This window comes from Balaenoptera physalus (assembly GCF_965194825.1).
Source record: "Balaenoptera physalus genome assembly, chromosome: 1".
Lineage (NCBI taxonomy): Eukaryota > Metazoa > Chordata > Mammalia > Artiodactyla > Balaenopteridae > Balaenoptera > Balaenoptera physalus.
Window position 1 is genome coordinate 142510181 of NC_138882.1, and position 26246 is coordinate 142536426.

Consider the following 26246-nt stretch of genomic DNA (forward strand, 5'->3'; position numbering starts at 1 on the left):
TCTACATGGGTCCCCTAAATTATATTAAAGCATTGATTAAAGTTGTCATGTAAGAACCATTGGGACTAAACCGGAATAAGCTTAGTGCTATTTCACTGTATTGCCTCAATCATCATAGATAATAATGACAAACACTAGTTAATCATAGTTGTTTTGATACCTACAAAGAACTTGCAAATTATTCACCAAAACACAGATATAAATCTCTGATGACTGAAAAGTGAAATTGTTATTGGGTGTTCCTACATGAGTACTAGGACTCATATTACAGAGAGGCATTTTATACCATTTAAATTATAATCTTTTGTTCACCCAAGAAGATTCTGAAACAAACCAACATTAATTTATAAGTCAGAATCATTTCTGTTTATTGTAAAACAAGTTAGACTTTAAAATATTTTCCCAAGTGGCATTACACAGCTACGTTCACTTTGTGATAATTCTCTGAGCTATGCACTTAGATTTCTTTTTTAATTTTTAAAATTCTGATGACTGCTAAGAGTAGCAGCTTCTACTTCACAAACACATTTTAGCAAGTATCACTAGATACACTTCTGTGACGATAAAATATGTTTCTGAAAAAACTGACCAGAGTGAGTCAATTCCCATTTATTTCATTTTTCAACACACTGTTTATTCATTGCCTCAACAAACAGTTAGATATTAGGCACCTACTAAATGCTAGGACTGTTCTAGGCTTATTATATGGAATAGTGGATTCTATTACCTAAACATACAAATAATACTGAAACAAATACTTTTAGGTGTAGCTGTGTTATTCTGGTGATTTAGATAAAGCTTCCTAAGATAACTAATTAGAGAATACATCCTTACTTAAAAAGCACCTCCTACCAACTGCAGTTCACATGTGTAATTCATAAAGCGTACATCTTTCACCGATGAATTCACTCATCTATCTACATAACCACATCACATCATTCTAATAGCTTTAATGCCACTATTCTCTGAACTTACTAGGATATATTAAAATAGTCACCACTGTATAAACCTCCTAAAACCTGAAACTTGGAATTGGGGGCCCAGGAATCAGAAGAGACTAACATATCTATAATAAGGTTTTTCTTACATTATTAATAGAATATTAATATTAAGGTAATACAATATTACCTTAATAATAGAATAGATTCAGTATTTGTAAAGAGAGAGAATCAGTCATTCTGAAAGTATATCATAAATAGCATGAAGCAATAGTCTCTGGTTTAAGAAATCTTAACTTATTAAATATATACATGCATGTATACACACACACACACTGCATAAATATGTATAAGAAAATGTATATCCACTAGTCCTCTCATCCCAACATTTGAAACTCTGCCCTGCCCTAGCCACTAGCAATGTGAACCCACAATTCAACAGACCCTCGCTGCTAAAGCTCATCTTAAACCCACTTTCTTGGTGTCCCAATATATAAAAAATAAATGCTTCTGTGCATTCAAGAAGTTACCTAGTTTCACCAAATTTTACTTTACAAAGTCTCTTAAAATCAATTCTTCTTTTCCATTCTCACTTTCACCCCACTTCAAGCTTTTACTGAAGTGCTGAAGTGTTGCAACAGTCTCCCAATAATAAGCTGCGACCTTCCTAATATTGACTGTGTAGACATAACCAGAATATTCGCTGACCTGGCATCTTTGTAGAGTCTCTCAAAATATCAGAAGAATAGTCTCTTTCTACTGGCCAAAATAACCAACACTAATAATCTTTTAATTTGCCTATTTTAGATGTTAGAATACTGTGAACAAGTTTCCATCTGAATCTCAAGTATTTACTTTTTTAAGGAGTCAGTTTGACACAGACACACTGGAAATGTAACTCAGACATAGGAATCAGGGCCACAAGACCACAATGCAGCAGCAAGAGAATTACAGTGTGGTTCACGTAGCACAATTCTATGTGCCTCCTCCCACAGTATCAATCAGCCAACTAGAAATATTTATTAAAGTTTACATGCAAAATATTATGAAGGAAGGAAGTAGAAAGCAAAGCTGATTCTGGCCTCAAGACGCTTGTACTTTAGCTGAGGTAACAGTCTACAAAAAATGCTAGGCTGTTTTATAATGTATCTTTTAAAACCAGTTTTTAATCTTGTGGTTTATCCATTTTCATAATCTACCCCCTAAATACTTATTAGGTATTAATATTAGCTAGCAAGCTATTACTAAAACAAAGTACTAAACCACATTTCCAACTTGTCAAGCCCTTGAGAATTAGTGATCCATGCCACTCAAGCGATTATTTTAAAAGTCTGTAAAAGCATCACCTGGGAAAACAAGAACCAAAACCATGTAATAATAACGTCTCACTTACGCACTCTCAAAATTTTCTGAATTAAAATGCTGCACATGTATAATTGATTCACTTTGCTGTATACCTGAAACTAACACAACACTGTAAACCAACCATAATACAATAAAAAAATTTTTTTAAATGCTGGATCAGAAAATGATTAACATAAAGGAAAAGAAGACTTTAAGAAATCAAAGCTAAAACAAATATTAGAAACCCAATTAAAACTTGTGAAAATTTAACTAGAGGCTAAGACTTAATTACTATACTTAAAGCAAAATAATTTTGCAGGCTCCTTCAATCACTTTGTCACTCTAACCCAACTCCATCATCTTCTTTATTTTTCTTTTTTTCCCCCTTTCTTTTTTTTTTTTAAACCTACCTAACATTTTAAATGCTTCAGTACTGTTCAGCTGTATATGTACAAAATTACTTGGAGGCTTGATCATTTATTTTGGTAGGGCTAGGGTATCTAACAAGTTAGAGACAAAGATAAATGAAGAAGAAAGTGTATTGTAAATTAAAGCTCAGCAATGAATTATTTTAACCTTTGACCACTGCATGTATTATGGCTTTATAAATTAGTAAAATATTTATTATTAACTTGTAACTGTGATACCTTAAAAGCGTAGCTGCCTAGCACATCTCTAAATAATTAGAATTTGCTTCATAGGGTAAGAAAACAGCACCAGCTCTTTATCCACAGTACCTCAAGAGGGAAATCCTTTATGCTGACATCTACAAAAGACTGGCAGTAATGAGGATCCATGTAAATCAAACTGTCATCTACAAGGACAAAACAGAAGACAAGTAATTCAAACAGCACCTTGTTATTACACTGCTTACAATCCAGTTTCTATGTAGAATAGCTGAAAAAAATCTGGCAGTAACAGCTTGCCAGACTGATATTCATTGACTGAAACACAGGTTTGCACGGGACAGATTAACTTTTGCATAATCAAATATGCTTGTATAAGCAGAATTTTTATAAAGTGATGAGACTGTCATTTAATTTTTGGTGATAAAATTACTTTCACAAACACACAATTATAGTCTACAGTTTGCATATGAAAAATGTATTGGCACTACTTTATCCTGACAGGAAGAACATATTGCTTGTCATTTTATCATCAACTAGCACCACTAAAACTGGTAAAAGGTAAATATGTAAATAGCAACTGCCAGAATGTGGCAGCAATATCTTCTAAAGTTTAGTAAAACCAATAAATTATGCCTTGTTTATGCAATAACAGAAATTAAATATACATTTTACAGAATCTAATTATGTTGTGGACCAAATGACAAATGAGTGGCTATGGTAGGACTGATGAATTTATAAGGTACTCATTTTGCTCCGTTAATCATCCTGTTTCTAGATGATCCTATATTAACTTTCCAACTTTTAAAAGAAAACAGAGAAGAAATATATTTTACTAAATCACTAACCTTGAAATCCAGCAAAGTAATATGACTGTTTAGGTTTGCCACCAACAATACCCACACAATATTCAAGGCTTAAAATACCCTGCCAAAATAAATTAATTCAGATTTAGAGTCAAGAGACAAATGATAATTATTCAAAACAACCAAATTTGTATTACTAATAGTAGTAGTAGTTCCCAAATTTTTCATCACCAGTTTTATTTTTATTACATTTTCCCCATGTTCTGAAATCCTTTTGTCCACCAAACTATCTTCCATTTTCTTTAAACCATTCAACAACATTAAACAATTACTATGTGCCAGTTATAGAGATAAACAACATAACCATGGAAAGGCAATAAAAATGCCTGCCAAAGTCAAAATATTTGGCCTTTCAGTTAGCTGGTGCAGCCTTGCTGTGATCAATGTAGTATTTTCATCAGGCTTTTTGAAATGCTAGAAATAATTATTAGACATTGTTACTGTTTTCACTGAAACTTGAGTCTTAGAATCACAAACTAAAAACCACTTTCAATCAATGGCATTCATGACAAAATTTTTACACTACTTCATTTGGAATAAATATAAAGACTAATGAAAACAATTTAATCCAAGGAAAATAATAATTATTACCGTATTTAAACTCAGTTTATTTTACTAATCATAAAATATCAGTGATACCTCAATAAATTGTTTAATAGTTCCCTCAGCATCTATTCTAAGCAGAACTCTATTTAAGCTGGGCCAAATAATTCTATACTTTTTTAAAAAACATGTCCATGGAGTGGAGTCAATTAAAAACATGTCCAGTGGAATCAATTAATATCCTATCAATAGCTTCTGCATTAATTTTAGCATATATTATGTTAGAAAACACTAATAATGATAAAGTATATGTTATAAAACCCCAAAATATTAAACAATAAACTTTCCTTCTCTTAAATGAGAGAATGTTTCAAAATCTAGAAGATACAAAATTAAAGACTGTATGAACAAATGCCTTTTCCCTTTAACACGTAAACAAACCACAGTTTTGTTTAAACTTAATTATTTTCTTAAAAATAATATGTGGTGGTTATTGAAAAACCATACACAGAAATTTCCCAAAACCCCAACACTCATCATTATTAACATTTAGGAGAATACCTTCTTGACATCTGTCTGTATTACATATATTCACATATAGTTTATAAATACAATTTTATGTATATGGCATCATACAACATATGCCATTGTAACTTTTGTCACTCATTATCTCATAAACATCTTTTCCTATCAGTAAATATAGATCTATATTATAATATTTAATGGCTGTAAATTTTGTATATTTTCAGTCTTGTGAAAATATCATAGAGGTTTTTTTGGAAAGGAGAACTGCACTGAAGAAATTACAGAAACAGAGAAGGCATATAAAGTTAAAATTTTAGAGCTAACTAAAAAATAAATTAAGATGAAATTATACCAAAAAACTTGATAATAATAGTTATTATTATTCTATTGTTATTATCATTCTATTAACAGTTCTATTATTCTATTGCTTTCCCCCTAAATAAAAATCCTTAACTCAATTAGAGAGTGCCTTACTTTAATCTGAAGCAATCTGATCAGCTGAAATACAATGTTTCTGATATAGGAACCCATGAGGAAGTGAAAGTTCTAAGTCCCTCACAGCCAAGAAAAAAAAGAAAAAATACATATATATATAGCAAGAATCATCACAGACTCTCTTCAGAAAAAGAATGATTTCAGGTAATGGAAGAAAGACTTTGGTTCTTGACACCTGTATTTCCTTTTCAACAGAATAGAGCAGATTTAGCAATAAACATTTATAAGTAGATTAAGAGCTAAAATGCCATTACATATAAGAAGCTGTATCTTTGGAAACTTGAAACACTTTTCAGTTTCTAAAAAAGCTTTTTCACAGTTATCTAGTGGTGAGAATTGAGCTGTATCCATGAAGCAATAAATAAGACTGAAGTAATCAGTCAAAAAGGAAAGTCCTAATTTGTCTTGCTGAAGAAAGAGAACATATTGGATTTTCCTCATTCCAGGTCCTTTTAAAAATAAATAAATAAGTAAACTTCCTGTGGTTAAGAGCTGATAAAGCACCACACCAAATTTCTTTCTCCTCACAGAATGCAGCAGGAGATGGTAACCATCTCTGAAATACTGTGGAATTACCTCAATCAATAAATTTTAAAACTAGAATTGAACAGTGAATTTTAGAGAGTATAATGCACAATGGTTTGGCAGGAAAAAATACAGCTGCTGACAAAGGAGGAGGAGGAAGAAGTGTAGTGGTGGGCAGTGGGTGGGGCAGTGATGGAGGTACAGGAGGAGGTGGAGAAGGAGGAGAAGAAAAGGGAGCGGAAATGGAAGAGAAAGATTACTTTTCTTTTAGGGCTATTAGACACACTATGTTTTCACTGCTAACTGAATGACTCTTTACATGCTCTCCTTTTGGCTTCTGACCCAACCACGCCCTGACCAAGCAAAACGTAACACTACTTCACTCAGCCGTTTCAGCCATTTTTACCTGAGAGTTGAAAATTTTAAATGTATTAATAGTCACTACTCTAAAAGGGGACTGTAACATAAATTAAATTAGTAGAAGCTCAAAGAAATGTTACATTATAGAGAGTCCATATTTTAGGGGAAAATATGAAAAAACAATAAAAGTTCTGGTCTTTGTCACCAGTTTGTTATCCGAATTTGAACATATCACTTAACTTCTGTCATTTCTGTTTTATAAAGACAATCCAGTTCCTAGCTAGTATGAGGGTAAAATGAGATAAATCTGTATTAAAAGTGTTATACAAATATGAGAGTTAACAAATATTTGCTGAGCAGCTCCTATACGCTAGGCACTAAGGATCACTTTAACAGCTAACCATGGTTTGTTTCACTACAATGCAGACTCCAATGAATCACTCAACAGCATTAAGCAGTCCTGCCATCTGATAACTGTTATCAACACCACCAAACAGCAAAGCCCTCAGCCAGATGAAGTATGCCTCAAAGCTATCTGCAGTCCATTTCACCAGGAGTGGGGGTGGCAAAAGAGTCAGTTCCGAGACTACCTCAATTTCTGATCTTCTCATGGTAGTAGAGAAGGCAGGGGAATTCATTTCAGATTTGGTTACAACCAACAGAGACATGACAACATGCGAGAAGTCTCGAAACCCTCAGTGGATCCACTAGATGAAATGGTTCATATCTTCCCACATTCCACCAATAATTCTACTAAAGAGTCCACATGTTAGAAATCAAAACCCCACTTTTATCTAGGGTATGTATATGTTATTGGTTATCGTACTGGTATTATTAGTAACAAGTATGCCTGCAACAAACAGTTTAGTAACGATTAGGAAAAGCCAATATACCAGCTAGAAGACTTCCATATACCACATATGGAAAATAAATGCTCTAGGTTTTAGAATTGGTTCAATCTAGAGTGAGGATATATGTTCTACCTATATACATAGGGACCACAACATGGGGTTAATGCTTCATGTGGGGAACAAATCTAAACTTTATTTCAAGATTACTATATGCCATAACACTCCATTCAAAGAGGAATTCTATCTCTGGTCTTGATTTTATTAAAACTATGAAAATAACATAAATACTATACTCTCAACTAGAAACTAAGTAATTCAAAAGTTAAAGTTTTGTGACAAGATAACCTAATTAGACAGGTTCTTCTGGAAAAAAGAATTATGTGTTCTGAAATAGAACAGATTTTTAACTGGTTAATATGAAGAAAACAAAGTTGGAAGCTCCCCATACTATCTTCATCATTTCGGTCTATATAAATAAGTATTCTACCTATTGATGGATCTTATGGTAGCACAGGAAACAAACTAAGAGATAATGCAGCAGCAATTAAAAAAAAAACTCATTTTGTTTCAATAATTACCTAGATATAGTTTAATGTGGGTTTTATGAATAAACAAAGGTACATACTTTTAAAAATCACAAATAAGGATGATGGGAACTGTAGACATATTTCAGACTATGATTATTGCTGCACTGAATCCCCTTAATTAGCTGCAAAGATTAAAAGCCTTTTTATTTTGTCATAGAACACCTTACTCTTCAAATCACATCTGATCTTGTAATACTGAAATGTAAGGTCTCTAATGTCAAACTTTACAATCTACAACTATAAAATCATCACTACCCACTTCATAGAAAAAAGATTGCAAACCTTCTCTATTTTTCATATCAGCCAGCATTGTCTTCAAAAACTTTTAGCTCTTATTTCATACCTTTACAAAATCTAAATAGTCGGCATTGGTTCTTTCTCCACCAAGTCTAACAGGAACTAGAATAATAACAGCTTTGTCATCTGTATTATCAGAGGCCATGGAAGTGCACTGTTTATCAATTACATCAGAACTGTAAACTGAGAAAAACACAATTAATATGTATTAAATTTTATAAAAATGATTTTCAGAAACATTTGTACCCTAATTTCCCCCCCACAATGGCCAGTCATATGATCTCTGACATCACTAACAAGGTCTCAATGAGTTAAAAAATACCTACCTCATTTATGCATTCAATAGATATTTATCAAATAACTACTATATGGCACTGAGTCCTCAGCAGTGAGCAAAATGGAGAAAAACCCCTCCCTCATAAGGCATACCATCTAACACATAAGGAAGTAGACAATAAATAAGTAAAATATAAGATATGTCAGATGATGATAGGTGCTTTCAAGAAAAACAAGGGAGAAAAAGATGGATAAGAAATGTAGAGAAGGGATGCAATTTAAAATAAGGTGGTAGGGAAGTCAAGACTTAAAGAAAGAAAGAAACCAAGAAATGCAGATACCTGGGGGGAAGAGATTCCACATAGAAAGATCAGCAAGTGCAAATGTCTTAAAGCAGAAGCATTGCCAGCTTGTCCCAGGAACAAGAGAGCAGTGCCTCTGCAGGGAAGTGAGCAAGGGGTACAATAGTAGAAAATGAGGTTAGGAGATAAAGTTACAGATGGGGAGAGAACGAAGACAGATTGTGGGAAATCTTAAAATCCATTAGTAAAGACTTCCGTCTTTACTTTGAGTGAGATGGGAAGCCGCTGAAGAGATTTTTAGGAAAGGAATGTCCTGCTCTGATTTATACTTTACCAGTCTGGTTCCTGTGTTAACAGACTGCAGAGGGCAATGGCTGAAGCATAGAGAAGTTAGAAAGCCACAGCAGGAACCCAGCAAGAGATGATGGCGGCTTGAACAAAGGCAGTAATTGTCAAGATATGGAACGGTCATGGGATGATCATGTGGAGGTGGTGAAAACTGATCAGTTGAAAATGAAGAACTCCCTAATACATTAAACATAAGATGTGAGAGGAAAAAAGGAGTCACAGATGATTTGAGTGGTTTTCATATAAGCAAACAGAGTAAGCGGGCTGCCATTTACAAAGACATAGAAGACTGTAGGAAGGGAAAATATAGAAAGGAGGAGTGGGAATTCAGTTTCAGACATGCTAAGTTTGAGATATCTATTAGACATGCAAGCAGGGAGGATGAGTAGGCAGGTAAGGACATAAAAGCCTGCATCTGGGGACAGGTCTGGGATGGAGCTATAAATTTGGGAATTGACAGGACCCAGACGGTACTGTAAAGCTATGAGACTGGGTAAATCCAAATCTGTATACACAGAAAAAAAAGTTGAGATCTAAAGACGTAGCACAACACACCAAGTACTTTAGAGATAGGGGGATAAGGAAGAATCCGCACAGGAGCCCGTGAAGGAGCAGACACAATGGTAAAAGGAAAACCTGAAGAGTAGTGTTCTGGAAACTAAGTAAATAAAACATTACAAGGAGCGGGGGAGAAGTCAACAGTGTCAAATGCTGCTGACAGATTGTGAGGTAAAGACTGAGAAGTGACAACTGGATTTAGTGAGATTAAATTATTGACAAGAGTAGTTTTGGTAGAGTGATGGGTATGATAGCCTAAGTGGATAGTTCAAGAGAAAATGGGTGGATTTGGTGGAAGCAAATACAGACAAAACTTTATTTTGTTTTGTTCAACAAAAAAAATAGTTTTATTCAAAACTTACTTTACACCCATACTCCCTGTCAGCAAACTCTTTTACTCTTCCACAGTTAGCTGATTAACAAATTCTGCCACTGCTGTCCCAGTTCTTCCCTAAATTCCAAATTTAGATTATGAGCTATCATAGTCTCCTGTTCACCCGCTTCCCTATCCTCCACAGTCAGTCTAAACCGAAGCCACAAAAATGGAAAAACAGTTCTTTCCATGTTTCAATTCTGTCATTTTATTTTTGCTAAACTACTCAGTAAAGCCTTCTAATTATAAACCTTTAAATTCTCTCACTTTTCTGAGGCAGTGCACACATGACCATCCCTATCTTCCACTTTCCACTAGTAAAAGTATTTCCACTAGCATATACAAGTTCTTCCTTATCAAATGCTTCTTACCCTTCAGTCTAATTCAACACACATTGATTGATGGCCAACTATTCATTGAAGTTTTCTATGCCAGAGAAATATAAAAGTAAATAAGATCCTTACTTCATAGTGTCTGGCTCAATTGTTTTGGTATTTTTCCTTCACTTTCAACATATGTAAGGGCTATGAAATAATCCAATTCCATAACACAGGCTCACTACAGCAGTGATTGCCAACCAAATGGTTCTGGTACCTTTCCCCTACCCCTGCTACCTTAATAATCATTGATCTACAAGGAGATACAGATAAGCACAAAGTGATATTAAAAGTGAATTACAAGCACAATATTTAATAGAGGTATTTCCAAAATGTTACAGAACACAGAATAATAAACTAATTCTACCTGATGGGAGTTGGTAAAGGCTTCACCAAAGGTGTACCTTCGAGCGTGTTCATAAAGAATGAGTAAGAGTTAACAAAAGACATTTTAATAATAAGGGGCATTCTAAGCAGAGGCAATAATATCAGCAAAGACACGGAAAAAAAATAATGATAGTATGCCCAAGGAATGGCTTGCAGGTTGATGGTACTTTGGTGTATCAGCATGGAAGATAGTGTTGAGAGGTGATGCTGGAAATGTAGGTCAAGACAAATGGTAAAGAACTTCATGTGCTTTACATGCTACAATAACTTGAGACTAAATAGACAGTCATTGGTTTTAAATTAAGGGACACAATCAATTTCTTTTTATCAGATGAATGAGAAAAAGAAAAGAAAGACAGGGAAATCAAGTTAAAGTCCAAGTTAGAGATAAGGGTCTGATCTAAATCAATGAGAGTGAAGAAGAGAGAACAGATTTCAGATGCATTTTTTTAAGTATAATTTGTTAAGCTTTGGTTGACTAACTAGATATAAGCAACGAAAAAAGAGTCAAGAATAAGTACGCACGCATGTGGACATGATACTATTAGTGAAGAGAAAATAGAAAGCAAGAAAGGAGTGGTGTAGAGGGGAATGACAGGGTTAATCTTAAACACGCTGAATTTGAAGTGTTTGTAGAACATCCAGATGGAAATATTTGAAGGACAGCAGAAAATACGAGTTACCTCATATTAACACAAGTAGCACTAGAAATGCAGTTTTAGAAGTCCTAGTATATAGAGCACAGTCCTAACTACTTAAAGGCATGGAAAAATATGCAATTACAAAGGAAGAGAATACAGAATGAGAGGAAGAGAAAATGAATAGAAAGTGGAGCTTTTAAAAACACTAATGAAGATGGGGGTGTGGAGGGGAATTATTAATAGACTCTGGCTTCACCTAGTTCCTAACCTCACAATCTATCAAAATGCACTACAGTAATATAAACTCTCCCTTTAGAATTTTAAACATCAGTGTTCAAAATTTTAAGATCTACTTCAAATTACACAAACCACTTAGATATTGAGTAGCTTTGTGTTCTTTAATTAACTAACAATATGTAACGCATAAGACCAAGGCTGATTGATATCAATAAAAGCACAAAAGGCAAATTCATAAATTATTTAATGACTAATTGTTTAAGCACATCCTCTGGCTTAATTAGAACTCTTAACACAGTACATTTTACTTGCAAGATTTCCTATCTGAAAAGCAAATACAGTACCTGCAAAATTCACACACTCATCTGAAAACTTAAAACTTTCATGTTCATATGGCTATAATCATGGCTTATCAGTCTTTCTTAAAAATCCAATTAACCTTAACAAAAGGCCGAACAAAATGCACGTGTATTTGGTAACGATTATATCCACACTATAAACACTAGTCAGTTACCAGGGTAATCACAAGCATTTTGTAAATACCCTTATATTAAACATAATTGAAGTATATTTAACTTTCCCCAAACATATTTTATCCTCTTAACAGCATTTCGGTAAAAAATAAACAACATGAGGTGTTTTATTTTGAAGGCACTTTTATTTTATTAGGAAATTAAGGTCTCTATTTTATCCCCAATAGAGTTTCAAAATTACTATAGATACTGGTCATTAAACAGAATACCCATAACAATAAAACAAAGCAACATTCTGGACAATAGCTGCATCATGATCAGATGATTTACTGAAGGACTAGTGAGAAACAAATCAAACAGAGAATTTTCCTTCCTTGAAACACATCCCCAATGAGATGAGACTTGGCAGACATGCACCCCAAGTATATACCTATGTTAAATTTTCCCACCTATCTTTTTTAAGTAGTCATTTTAAGTAGTCATTTTAAATATTGAAATTTTCCTTAAGAACTTATTTTAATATTGCAACTAATAATTCATAGTATATATTCAATCAAGAAATATTTAATCAGTGCCTATACAGGGTGCAATGTAGGAACAAAAATGTGTAAAACATGGTCCCTACTTTCATCATTTACAGTATAATTGGGATAAGCTAAATACTTATGAAAAATCTAATTATAAATGGTATTGGGAAAACTGGACAGCCATATGCAAAAGAATAAAATTGGACCACTATCTTATACCATACACAATAATTAAATCAAAATCGATCATCAAAGATTTGAACACAAGACCTGAAACCACAAACTCCTAGAAGAAAACAGGTAGACAGCTCCTTGACATTGGTCTTGGTGATAATTTTTTTAATTTGACACCACAAGGCAACAAAAGCAAAAATAAACAAATGAGAATACATCAAACTAAAAAGCTTCTGTCCAGCAAAGGAAACCATCAACAAAATGGAAAGGTAACTTACCAAATAGAAGAAAATATTTGCCATCATAAATCTGATAAGGGGTTAATATCCAAAATATACAAAGAACTCACATAATTCAACATCAAAAAAATAAATAATCCAATTAAAAAAATGGGCAGAAGATCTGAAGAGACATTTTTCCAAAGAAGCCATACAAATGGCTAACAGGTACATGAAAAGGTGCTCAACATCACTAATCATCAGAGAAATGCAAATCAAACCATAAGATATCATCTCACACCTGTTAGAATGGTTATTATCAAAAAGACAAGAAACAACAAATGTTGTTGAAGATGTGGAGCAAAGGGAACCCTTGTGCACTGTTGCTGAGAATGTAAGTTGGTGCAGCCACTATGGAAAACAGTACAGTGGTTCCTCAAAAAATTAAAAATAGAACTACAATGTGATCCAGCAATTCAACTTCTGGGTATTTATCTGAAGAAAACGAAACCACTATCTCAAAAAGATAAATGCACCCCTTTAATCACTGCAGCATTATTTATAATAGCCAAAATATGGAAACAACCTAAGTGTCCATCAATGGATAATGGATAAAGAAAATGTGGTACGTATATACAGTGGAATATTATTTAGCCATAAAAAAGAATGAAATCTTGCCATTTGTGACAACATGCATAGACCTTGAGGGTGTTATGCTAAGTGAAATAAGTCAGACAGAGAAAGACACATACTGTATGATCTCACTTATACGTGGACTCTAAAAAGCAAAACAAAATGAATAAACAAAACACCAAGCTCACAGATACACAGAACAGACTGATGGCTGGCAGAAGTGGGATGGGGGGACACAATGGGTGAAGGGCGCTAAAAGGTACAACTGCCAGCTATAAGATAAATAAGTCATAAGGATATAATGTACAGCATGGGGATGGGCACTATAGTTAATAATACTGTATTGTATATTTGAAAGTTCTCATCACAAGAAAAAAAATTTTCTAACTATGTATGGTGACGGATGCTAACTAGACTAATTATGGTGATCATTCACAATATATACAAATATTGAATCATTATGTTATACATCTGAAACTAATATAATGTTATATATCAATTATACCTAAATTTTTTAAAAGGTTTGACCAAATAAATGGATAAAGAGTAGAATTATATAATACATTCCTCACCTGTACAATCTTGCGCAACATAAATAGTTATTCCTTGTAAATCTGGGTGTCTTGCTTCTTCAACTGCTTTTCTAAGAAAATAACAAGCATTATCCTTTAAAATCCTAACTAACATTTCCAGTTAATAACCAAAGATTAAATTTAAGGGAAAAGAAAGCCATCATTTTCTTGACTTTCCTATTTACCCTATAGCATCTGCTTTCAAAACTATCATCTGAATGGTATCAAAAATCAAGTCAATTTTTTCAAAGTAGAATATTACATAAAATTACTCAAAAAACATTAAAACATAAGTTTAAAAAACACATTTTAAAATTCTTGGGTACAAAGGTGTGAACCCCACCCTGCCCCCCAATAAAGAATTTCTCTCAAACTCACCTGGCTATATTAAATGTTTTCTACCCAGTGGTATTACAATATGCTTCAAGGTTTGCTTCATATTAACTGACATTACTGACTAGCAACGTATGATTGTCCTCTGGTACATTTATGAAAGATTTTTTCTTTTTTTTAAACAATAGCATGATCTTTTTCCTTCATTCAAAAACCTATATGACCTGAACAAATGAATTTTCTACTTTCAAGTCTTAGAATTCTATAAGTAAAACTGAAAATTGAAAAATATTTCCAAGTGAGTACAATATTCTCAATGGTGCACATGAAGTGAGAAAAAAAATCACAATAATATATGTAAAAGGAAATTACACAAATTGTGGAAAAATACATTTAACTGTATCTTTATAACTTTTTAACTTAACATGCCTTATTATGCATGTTTGTATGTGTTAATATAAAAGAGGGATGGGAAAACCATGGCCCATAGTCCCAGCATGACCTGTGGCCTGTTTTTGTACAGCCTGCAAGCTAAGAATGGTTTTTACAGTTTTCAACGACTGTAAAACAAAAAAAGAAAAAAAAGAGCAAAATAAGCAATAGAGCCCTTATATAGTCTGCAAAGCCTAAACTATTTACCATTAGGCCTTTTACAGAAAAAGTGTTCTGATCCCTGGGGTACAGAACATAACACCTTGAAGAGTAGAAACCATGCTTTTATGATTATGTTTTTATACATGTCATACCAAGCTGGACTTGACATTATTAACAATCCATTTAATAATATTAGGCAACTACTTTTTCAACTATAAGCATCTGACCTATAAAATATAAAAGCCTGTTAATAAGCAAAAAACACCTTTGTACTAATTTGGATTTTGTATATTATTCTAAATAGACTAAATTTACTATAACATGCTGTACTTGAATGACAATATTAATGATTCAGTTAATAATAATAGTGGGACACAATAAATAAGACAATTTTTTAAAAAACTTAAGTAGCATCCAAATAATTGGCACATAAAAAGCTGAGGTATAGTGAAATTTGACTTTCGACTTTTTTCTAACTACTCTGAATGTCACAGACACTTTATTTTACTATGATATAATTATAATATTAATAGTCCCATACATTTACAATTCACAAGAATTTGATGTGTGCAAAGAAATGCTGAAAACATCAATTTTAGCTCTTGACATTTCATTACACTATCAGTACATTACAGCCCACAGGTTACACTATTAAAAAAAAAAACTATAATGTTATGCATGTTCCAAGGTTGAAAGAGTTGTTAGTTTTTAGAACATTTCAATAAGGTAGTCTAATGAAAACCTGGTTAGAAGGAGACCTTGGGTATCTATACCTATGAGCAAAAGAAGAAAAATTTGTCAGTAGATAAATTAAATGTAACTAGAGTCACAACATGTCTTGTTTTTTCCCTAACAGTAAATGAAAGCTACTTTATGAATATTCTCATACAGTTAGACTTTAAAAGTTCCAATAATACATATGCACTGCAAAAATCACTATCTCTGAGCCTGAGGACCTCTGTCACAAGATGAAAGATTTTAAAACAATTTTACCTTAAAATGTGAGCAACCACAGCTGGTCCATACCAATCTCCAGCTTTTTTCCCAGACTTCTTTCCATATTCTATTAGTTGATGTAAACCAAAGAGAGCCAAGCGGGAATCACCAAACCAAGAGATGATTTTCCTGTGATAAATTTCATTTTGCATTTCACGATCATCAGAATATCTCCCGATTGTTTCCTTCAGAGAAATTGTTGGGGTTTTGAGTTCTCTTTCCACTGAAAGCGATGCTTCGAATGATGCAGTAAATTTTTTTACAGTGTTGGAAGTCCATGATTCAGAGTCTGAATTTTCAATGTTCAAAGCATCAGGCCAGGTCCAAGCTATAGCAGTTCCAAAGCAAGGTGTTCAGATCTTTTAAATAGTTAGACTTTAACAATTCTACTAAAATAAGTATGTAGCATTTAAAGTCATATGGGTTACTAAACTAAAATAGCAAAGTCAGAAATAGGCAAATTTATAGTGACAGAAAGTAGATTAATGGCTGCCTATAGGGAAGGAGGGGTATTGCGAATGACTGTTAATGGGTATGAGGTTTCTTTGGGGGAAGATGAAAATGTCCTAAAATTAGATTATGGGGATAATTGTAGAACTCTGTAAATATACTAAAAACCACTGAATTGTTGTTCACTTTAAATGAATGAAATTATGGTATGTTGATTATATCTAAATAAAGCTGTGTAAAAAAACAAATAAAGGTACAAGCAGAGGAAACATGCCAATATACCAATGATGTTTACTTCTGAGTTGAAATATTATTCTCCGGACTTTTCTGTAGTTTCTAAAGTTTTTTAAATGGGGATATATTACATATAATCAGGAAAAAATTACCGAAATGAAAGAGAAAAAGTAGTAAACTTAGGTACAAATGGACAATTCTGGAATATGTTTTTCTTTCTTTTCTTTTTTTTGACAGTGCTAAGGTGGCATAAAGATTTTTGTATTCCATTACCAGTACTGCTCACCAGACATCCAGTCTTGACTACCCAAAGGCACAATAAACATATTCACTAACAATCATAGTATTTATGAGAGTTTAACTTCAGAAAGTGGATTTTGTTTTGGTTATATGTTAAAATAGAAGTTTGACCATGGAAGTTTAATATTTCTTTGCAAGGTGTTTTTTTTCTCATACAGTCCTTTCAAAATAACTTTATTATTTAGGGAATAACATCAATTCTCTAGTAAATGAAGTTAATAAATGAAGTCATTAGAGATCAAAGATTCCCCCCCAAATAAATTATATCACTACCTCACTGTTTTCAATAACACAACAGTCCCCAAACATTCATGTAATTTCAAGCTAACAAAATGAGTCACAGATTCAGAGACCTAGTCAGGAGTGTGAAAAGTATTCCAATTCTTGTCCATGACTGCATGAGACTATAAATAAATCATCCCAGAAAAAGCTGAAAAATTCCTTTTCCTTGCAATATCCACACTGCTCTTGAATAAACATTCTCTCCAAATGATCTCATCAATAATCCCTATAGGGCTTCCCTGGTGGCGCAGTGGTTGAGAATCTGCCTGCCAATGCAGGGGACACGGGTTCGTGCCCCAGTCGGGGAAGATCCCACATGCCGCGGAGCAACTAGGCCCGTAAGCCACAACTACTGAGCCTGCGCGTCTGGAGCCTGTGCTCCGCAACGGGAGAGGCCGCGACAGTGAGAGGCCCGTGCACCGCGATGAAGAGTGGCCCCCGCTCGCCGCAGCTAGAGAAAGCCCTCGCACAGAAACGAAAACCCAACACAGCCAAAAATAAATAAATAAATAAATAAATAAATAAATAAATAAATAAATAAATAAATAAATTTTTTAAAAAATAATAATAATCTCTACAGAAAGGTTATTAAATATTTGCCATGCACTGCAGAAAATTGTCTGACACTTAAAAAAATAAAACGACACTTACTAATAACCAGATATGATAGCCTATAATGGTAAACTAAAATCCTCCAACAAATGTACACATTATATAAAAATGAACTAATAGAAATAGTAAGAAAGGTGGCACATTGGAAAAAATATATGTAAGTTAGTATCAATGACATTTCTGAGAGTCTACAAGTCTAAGCATGATGACCTTATTAAGAAAATGCCCTAATCAATTTAAGTGATTATAATCACATTTATAAAGATAAAAATAATTTTAAAGCATAAAACTGTAAAATTTCTTAAGATTTAAATAATGTAAAAACATTAACTGCTCGAGCAACAGGCAGCTCTACCCACCACCAGAGCCTCCCATCAAGCCTCTTAGATAGCCTCAACCACCAGAGGGCAGACAGCAGAAGCAAGAAAAACTACAATCCTGCAGCCTGTGGACCAAAAACCACAGTTACAGAAAGATAGACAAGATGAAAAGGCAGAGGGCTATGTACCAGATGAAGGAACAAGAAAAAACCCCAGAAAAACAACTAAATGAAGTGGAGATAGGCAACCTTCCAGAAAAAGAATTCAGAATAATGATAGTGAAGATGATCCAGGACCTCGGAATAAGAATGGAGGCAAAGATTGAGAAGATGCAAGAAATGATTAACAAAGACCTAGAAGAATTAAAGAATAAACAAATAGAGATGACCAATACAATAACTGAAATGAAAACTACACTAGAAGGAATCAATAGCAGAATAACTGAGGCAGAAGAACGGATAAGTGACCTGGAAGACAGAAAGGTGGAATTCACTGCTGCGGAACAGACTAAAGAGAAAAGAATGAAAAGAAATGAAGACAGCCTAAGAGACCTCTGGGACAACATTAAATGCAACAACATTCATATTATAGGGGTCCCAGAAGGTGAAGAGAGAGAGAAAGGACCAGAGAAAATATTTGAAGAGATTATAGTCGAAAACTTCCCTAACATGGGAAAGGAAATAGCCACCCAAGTCCAGGAAGCGCAGAGAGTCCCATACAGGATAAACCCAAGGAGAAACACACCAAGACACATAGTAATCAAAGTGGCAAAAATTAAAGACAAAGAAAAATTATTGAAAGCAGCAAGGGAAAAACGACAAATAACATACAAGGGAACTCCCATAAGGTTAACAGCTGATTTCTCAGCAGAAACTCTGCAAGCCAGAAGGGAGTGGCATGATATACTTAAAGTGATGAAAGGGAAGAACCTACAACCAAGATTACTCTACCCGGCAAGGATCTCATTTAGATTTGATGGAGAAATCAAAAGCTTTACAGACAAGCAAAAGCTAAGAGAATTCAGCACCACCAAACCAGCTCTACAACAAATGCTAAAGGAACTTCTCTATGTGGGAAATACAACAGAAGAAAAGGACCTACAAAAACAAACCCAAAACAATTAAGAAAATGGTCATAGGAACATACATATCGATAATTACCTTAAACATGAATAGATTAAATGCTCCAACCATAAAACACAGGCTTGCTGAATGGATACAAAAACAAGACCCATGTATATGCTGTCTACAAGAGACCCACTTTAGACCTAGGGACACATACAGACTGAAAGTGAGGGGATGGAAAAAGATATTCCATGCAAATGGAAATCAAAAGAAAGCTGGAGTAGCTATACTCATATCAGATAAAATAGACTTTAAAATAAAGAATGTTACAAGAGACAAGGAAGGACACTACATAATGATCAAGGGATCAATCCAAGAAGAAGATATAACAATTATAAATATATATGCACCCAACATAGGAGCACCTCAATACATAAGGCAACTGCTAACAGCTATAAAAGAGGAAATTGACAGTAACACAATCATAGTGGGGGACTTTAACACCTCGCTTACACCAATGGACAGATCATCCAAAATGAAAATAAATAAGGAAACAGAAGCTTTAAATGACACAATACACCAGATAGATTTAATTGATATATATAAGACATTCCATCCAAAAACAGCAGATTACACGTTCTTCTCAAGTGCGCACGGAACATTCTCCGGGATAGATCACATCTTGGGTCACAAATCAAGCCTCAGTAAATTTAAGAAAATTGAAATCATATCAAGCATCTTTTCCGACCACAACGCTATGAGATTAGAAATGAATTACAGGGAAAAAAAGGTAAAAAAGACAAACACATGGAGGCTAAACAATACGTTACTAAATAACCAAGAGATCACTGAAGAAATCAAAGAGGAAATCAAAAAATACCTAGAGACAAATGACAATGAAAACACGACGACCCAAAACCTATGGGATGCAGCGAAAGCAGTTCTAAGAGGGAAGTTTATAGCTATACAAGCCTACCTAAAGAAACAAGAAAAATCTCAAGTAAACAATCTAACCTTACACCTAAAGCAACTAGAGAAAGAAGAACAAACAAAACCCAAAGTTAGCAGAAGGAAAGAAATCATAAAGATCAGAGCAGAAATAAATGAAATAGAAACAAAGAAAACAATAGCAAAGATCAATAACACTAAAAGCTGGTTCTTTGAGAAGATAAACAAAATTGATAAGCCATTAGCCAGACTCATCAAGAAAAAGAGGGAGAGGACTCAAATCAATAAAATCAGAAATGAAAAAGGAGAAGTTACAACAGACACCGCAGAAATACAAGGCATCCTAAGAGACTACTACAAGCAACTTTATGCCAATAAAATGGACAACCTGGAAGAAATGGACAAATTTTTAGAAAGGTATAACCTTCCAAGACTGAACCAGGAAGAAACAGAAAATATGAACAGACCAATCACAAGTAATGAAATTGAAACTGTGATTAAAAATCTTCCAACAAACAAAAGTCCAGGACCAGATGACTTCACAGGTGAATTCTGTCAAACATTTAGAGAAGAGCTAACACCTATCCTTCTCAAACTCTTCCAAAAAATTGTAGAGGAAGGAACACTCCCAAACTCATTCTATGAGGCCACCATCACCCTGATACCAAAACCAGACAAAGACACTACAAAAAAAGAAAATTACAGACCAATATCACTGATGAATATAGATGCAAAAATCCTCAACAAAATACTAGCAAACAGAATCCAACAACACATTAAAAGGATCATACACCACGGTCAAGTGGGATTTATCCCAGGGATGCAAGGATTCTTCAATATACACAAATCAATCAATGTGATAAACCATATTAACAAATTGAATAATAAAAACCATATGATCGTCTCAATAGATGCAGAAAAAGCTTTTGACAAAATTCAACACCCATTTATGATAAAAACTCTCCAGAAAGTGGGCATAGAGGGAACCTACTTCAACATAATAAAGGCCATATATGACAAACCCACAGCAAACATCATTCTCAATGGTGAAAAACTGAAAGCATTTCCTCTAAGATCAGGAACGAGACAAGGATGTCCACTCTCACCACTATTATTCAACATAGTTCTGGAAGTCCTAGCCACGGCAATCAGAGAAGAAAAAGAAATAAAAGGAATACAAATTGGAAAAGAAGAAGTAAAACTGTCACTGTTTGCAGATGACATGATACTATACATAGAGAATCCTAAAACTGCCACCAGAAAACTGCTAGAGCTAATTAATGAATATGGTAAAGTTGCAGGATACAGAATTAATGCACAGAAATCTCTCGCATTCCTATACACTAATGATGAAAAATCTGAAAGAGAAATTATGGAAACACTCCCATTTACCATTGCAACAAAAAGAATAAAATACCTAGGAATAAACCTACCTAGGGAGACAAAAGACCTGTATGCAGAAAACTATAAGACACTGATGAAAGAAATTAAAGATGATACCAACAGATGGAGAGATATACCGTGTTCTTGGATTGGAAGAATCAACATTGTGAAAATGAGTATACTACCCAAAGCAATCTACAGATTCAATGCAATCCCTATCAAATTACCAATGGCATTTTTTACGGAGCTAGAACAAATCATCTTAAAATTTGTATGGAGACACAAAAGACCCCGAATAGCCAAAGCAATCTTGAGGCAAAAAAATGGAGCTGGAGGAATCAGACTCCCTGACTTCAGACTCTACTACAAAGCTACAGTAATCAAGACAATATGGCACTGGCACAAAAACAGAAACATAGATCAATGGAACAAGATAGAAAGCCCAGAGATTAACCCACGCACTTAGGGTCAACTAATCTATGACAAAGGAGGCAAAGATATACAATGGAGAAAAGACAGTCTCTTCAATAAGTGGTGATGGGAAAACTGGACAGCTACATGTTAAAGAATGAAATTAGAATACTCCCTAACACCATACACAAAAATAAACTCAAAATGGATTAGAGACCTAAATATAAGACTGGACACTATAAAACTCTTAGAGGAAAACATAGGAAGAACACTCTTTGACATAAATCACAGAAAGATCTTTTTTGATCCACCTCCTAGAGTAATGGAAATAAAAACAAAAATAAACAAATGGGACCTAATGAAGCTTCAAAGCTTTTGCACAGCAAAGGAAGCCATAAACAAGACGAAAAGACAACCCTCAGAATGGGAGAAAATATTTGCACACGAATCAACGGACAAAGGATTAATCTCCAAAATATATAAACAGCTCATTCAGCTCAACATTAAAGAAACAAACACCCCAATCCAAAAATTGGCAGAAGACCTAAATAGACATTTCTCCAAAGAAGACATACAGATGGCCATGAAGTACATGAAAAGATGCTCAACATCACTAATTATTAGAGAAATGCAAATCAAAACTACAATGAGGTATCACCTCACTCCTGTTAGAATGGGCATCATCAGAAAATCTACCAACAACAAATGCTGGAGAGGGTGTGGAGAAAAGGGAACCCTCTTGCACTGTTGGTGGGAATGTAAATTGATACAGCCACTATGGAGAACAATATGGAGGTTCCTTAAAAAACTAAAAATAGAATTACCATATGACCCAGCAATCCCACTACTGGGCATATACCCAGAGAAAACCGTAATTCAAAAAGACACATGCACCCGAATGTTCATTGCAGCACTATTTACAATAGCCAGGTCATGGAAGCAACCTAAATGCCCATCAACAGACGAATGGATAAAGAAGTTGTGGTACATATATACAATGGAATATTACTCAGCCATAAAAAGGAACGAAATTGAGTCATTTGTTGAGAAGTGGATGGATCTAGAGACTGTCATACAGAGTGAAGTAAGTCAGAAAGAGAAAAACAAATATCGTATATTAATGCATGTATGTGGAACCTAGAAAAATGGTACAGATGAGCCGGTTTGAAGGGCAGAAGTTGAGACACAGATGTAGAGAATGGACATATGGACACCAAGGGGGGAAAACTGCGGTGGGGTGGGGATGGTGGTGTGCTGAATTGCACGATTGGGATTGACATGTATACACTGATGTGTATAAAATTGATGCCTAATAAGAACCTGCAGTATAAAAAAACAAACAAACAAAACAACTAATACTAAACTTTCATTGGGTTATTTGTATGGAAATATGTTAATATAAATGTTTCAGACATTACATGAAATTTCTAAAAATCTTATATTTGTATTTGTATGGAAATATGTATGGAAATATGTTAATATAAATGTTTCAGACATTAAAAAAAAAAAAAAACATTAACTGCTCAATAATTTTCTGCTCAAAGTCACTGCTGTTGACCTGCCCAGAATTTACTGAACTGGAGATAATCCAGAGTTCAATCAAAAAGAACTAAATGATAACAGCAACAAAAAATCCAAAGACTACTAAAATTTGAACTTAATTAACTCATAGTGGTAGTCATGAATAATACTTATGTTTAACCTGTATGTTTGAAAGGTGAATGGCCCAGTCCAACAAAGATGTTACATTCTAGATTAGTTACAACTTTAGAAGACATATGGGACTCAGGAAATTAACATCAGAGAATTTTATTCAGTTTGCAAGCTAGAGTTCAAATTTAAAAAACAGTAACAATAACAAAACCCCCCAAAACCAGAGATTTGATTTACCTCTACCAAGGAAGTGTAGTACGAGTCCTTGAGCCAACAGCATCTGGCCAGTTCTTAGTGTACAGCCCCAACCACAGTCTGTTGTCAAAGCTGAGCCTTCTATTGGAGGAAACTCTTCCCTGTAGGTAAGCCATATTCTTGAAATGAAGTCTTTACGAAATTCTTCTACACTTCCCGCAATCACATGATCTTCTACTGTACATCCTGAGCTTACAGGTAACAGTTCATTTTCATCTACAAAATAAAAATATAAACTATACTCTAAATAAATGCAAAGAAATGTCAATAATGGTACTATAATCCCATTACTCTCCGTATAGAGCACAGCACAATCTTTCTAATTCTTTTTTTTCAATTTAAATGAAGATAAGTCTCATATTCCTCCTATTCAGGCTGTTATGAAAATCAAATGAGAATGAATGCTGAAATGTTCTGTACACTCTGGTGCTAACTAATATAAGGTATTATCAGTACTACTGTTATTAATAATAATATCCTATATTCCGAATATAATCAACTCTCTTATGAGGACATAATATAAAAATATATTTTCTTATTGCCTCATTTGGCTCAGGATATAGATATTAGTGCTCTCTAAAATGAGATTTGCAAATAAAATATCATGATTTATCAATATGTAAAAATGTATGTAATCACATAACTAGTTCTTAAAATCAAATAAAATGTGCACATTGTATTTATTGTCATGAATATTTATATTCAAATTATAAAATCAAAACTAACAAGCTAAACAGTAAGAATATAAAATTCTTAAATATATTTGTATCCTTTCATGTTGAAGTATATATATTTTTCAATTGTTGTGACCCACATATATCATTTTTAAAGGCTTTTCCAAATTGATTATCTCTTACGCAATTTCTATGTGAAAACTATGGTCACTATTTGCCCAATAATTTACAAAACACTAGTGCTCAAAATGAACTAACATTTCTTGATCCTTCCAGACAGAAAGTCTTAGTCATCTTTTCAACCTCAGAATGAAGCACAGTGCCTAGCACAAATAGATCCTAATAAATGTTGGCTGGCTTGGGTGGGTGGATGCATAGGTAGATAAATCCGCCCGTAACTCTCAATTCCAAGGAGTTTAATTTCCAATGCCCTTCTAAAGGATGTTAAAGCAGTGTTATCATGCTTTTATTCCTCATCTTTCCTGCACCTATCCCTTTTCAAGCTCATTCTGAAAAAAATTACAATCACCCAAACTTCATAATATTCAGCTTAATGGAGCTAAGTTGTAGCATATAGTGTCAGTGGTAATGAAAAGAATACATGCCGGGGAGACCTTCAAGATGGCAGAGGAGTAAGACGTGGAGATCACCTTCCTCCCCACAAATACATCAAAAATACATCTACATGTGGAACAACTCCTACAGAACACCTACTGAACGCTGGCAGAAGACCTCAGATTTCCCAAAAGGCAAGAAAATCCCCACGAACCTGGGAAGGGCAAAAGAAGAAAGAAAACACAGAGACAAAAGAATAGGGACAGGACCTGCCCCTCTGGGAGGGAGCTGTGAAGGAGGAAAAGTCTCCACATACTAGGAAGCCCCTTCACTGGCGGAGACGGGGGGGTTACGATGGGGGAAGCTTCAGAGCCACGGAGGAGAGCGCAGCAACAGGGGTGCAGAGGGCAAAGTGGAGAGATTCCCTCACAGAGGATCACTGCCGACCAGCACTCACCAGCCCGAAAGGCTTGTCTGCTCACCCGCCAGGGCGGGTGGGGGCTGGGAGCTGAGGCTCGGGCTCGGAGCACAGACCCCAGGGAGATGACTGGGGTTGGCTGTGAGAAGACAGCCAGAAGGAGGCCAGTGCGCCACAGCTAGCCGGGAGGGAGTCCAGGAAATACTTTGGACCTGCTGAAGAGACAAGAGACCATTGTTTCGGGGTGCATGAGGAGAGAGGACTCCTTCCCCATGTGCCCACAAAAGGCAGAGTACCACCTAAGGAAGCTCCAGAGACGGGCACAAGCTGCGGCTATCAGCTTGGACCCCAGAGACGGGCACGGAATGCTACGCTGCCACCGCTGCCACCAAAAATCCTGTGTGCAAGCACAGGTTACTACCCACACCCCCCCGGGAGCCTGTGCAGCCGACCACTGCCTGGGTCCCAAGATCTAAGGACAACCTCCCCGGGAGAACACACGGTGCGCCTCAGGCTGTTGCAATGTCATGCCAGCCTGTGCCGCTGCAGGCTTGCCCTGCATTCCAATTATGACTATTGTACCCTCTTTCTCCCTGGCCTGAGTGAGCAAGAGACCCCTAATCAGTCGCTGCTTCAACTCCCTCCTGTCTGGGCAGGGAACAGATGCCTGAGGGTGACCTACACGCAGAGGCGGGGCCAAAACCACAGCTG

The 26246-nt window shown here is 34.9% G+C and overlaps 2 protein-coding genes across 2 annotated transcripts in view; one reads left to right on the forward strand and one right to left on the reverse strand.

Annotated features, from left to right (window-relative positions):
• Positions 1 to 19313, forward strand: part of L1TD1 (LINE1 type transposase domain containing 1) — a 449271-nt gene extending 429958 nt beyond the window's left edge. The window contains exon 2 of the mRNA XM_082453884.1: positions 18234 to 19313. Coding sequence (XP_082310010.1) covers positions 18339 to 19298 — 960 coding nt within the window. The 5' untranslated portion in view covers positions 18234 to 18338 and the 3' untranslated portion in view covers positions 19299 to 19313. The remainder of the gene's footprint in view (positions 1 to 18233) is intronic.
• The window catches only part of ATG4C (autophagy related 4C cysteine peptidase), a 94228-nt gene that overhangs the window by 10587 nt on the left and 57395 nt on the right, over positions 1 to 26246 (reverse strand). Inside the window, exons 4-9 of the mRNA XM_082453780.1 lie at positions 23871 to 24104; positions 15974 to 16304; positions 14054 to 14124; positions 8004 to 8140; positions 3757 to 3835; positions 3020 to 3096 (exon numbers count right to left, since the gene is read on the reverse strand). Coding sequence (XP_082309906.1) covers positions 3020 to 3096; positions 3757 to 3835; positions 8004 to 8140; positions 14054 to 14124; positions 15974 to 16304; positions 23871 to 24104 — 929 coding nt within the window. The remainder of the gene's footprint in view (positions 1 to 3019; positions 3097 to 3756; positions 3836 to 8003; positions 8141 to 14053; positions 14125 to 15973; positions 16305 to 23870; positions 24105 to 26246) is intronic.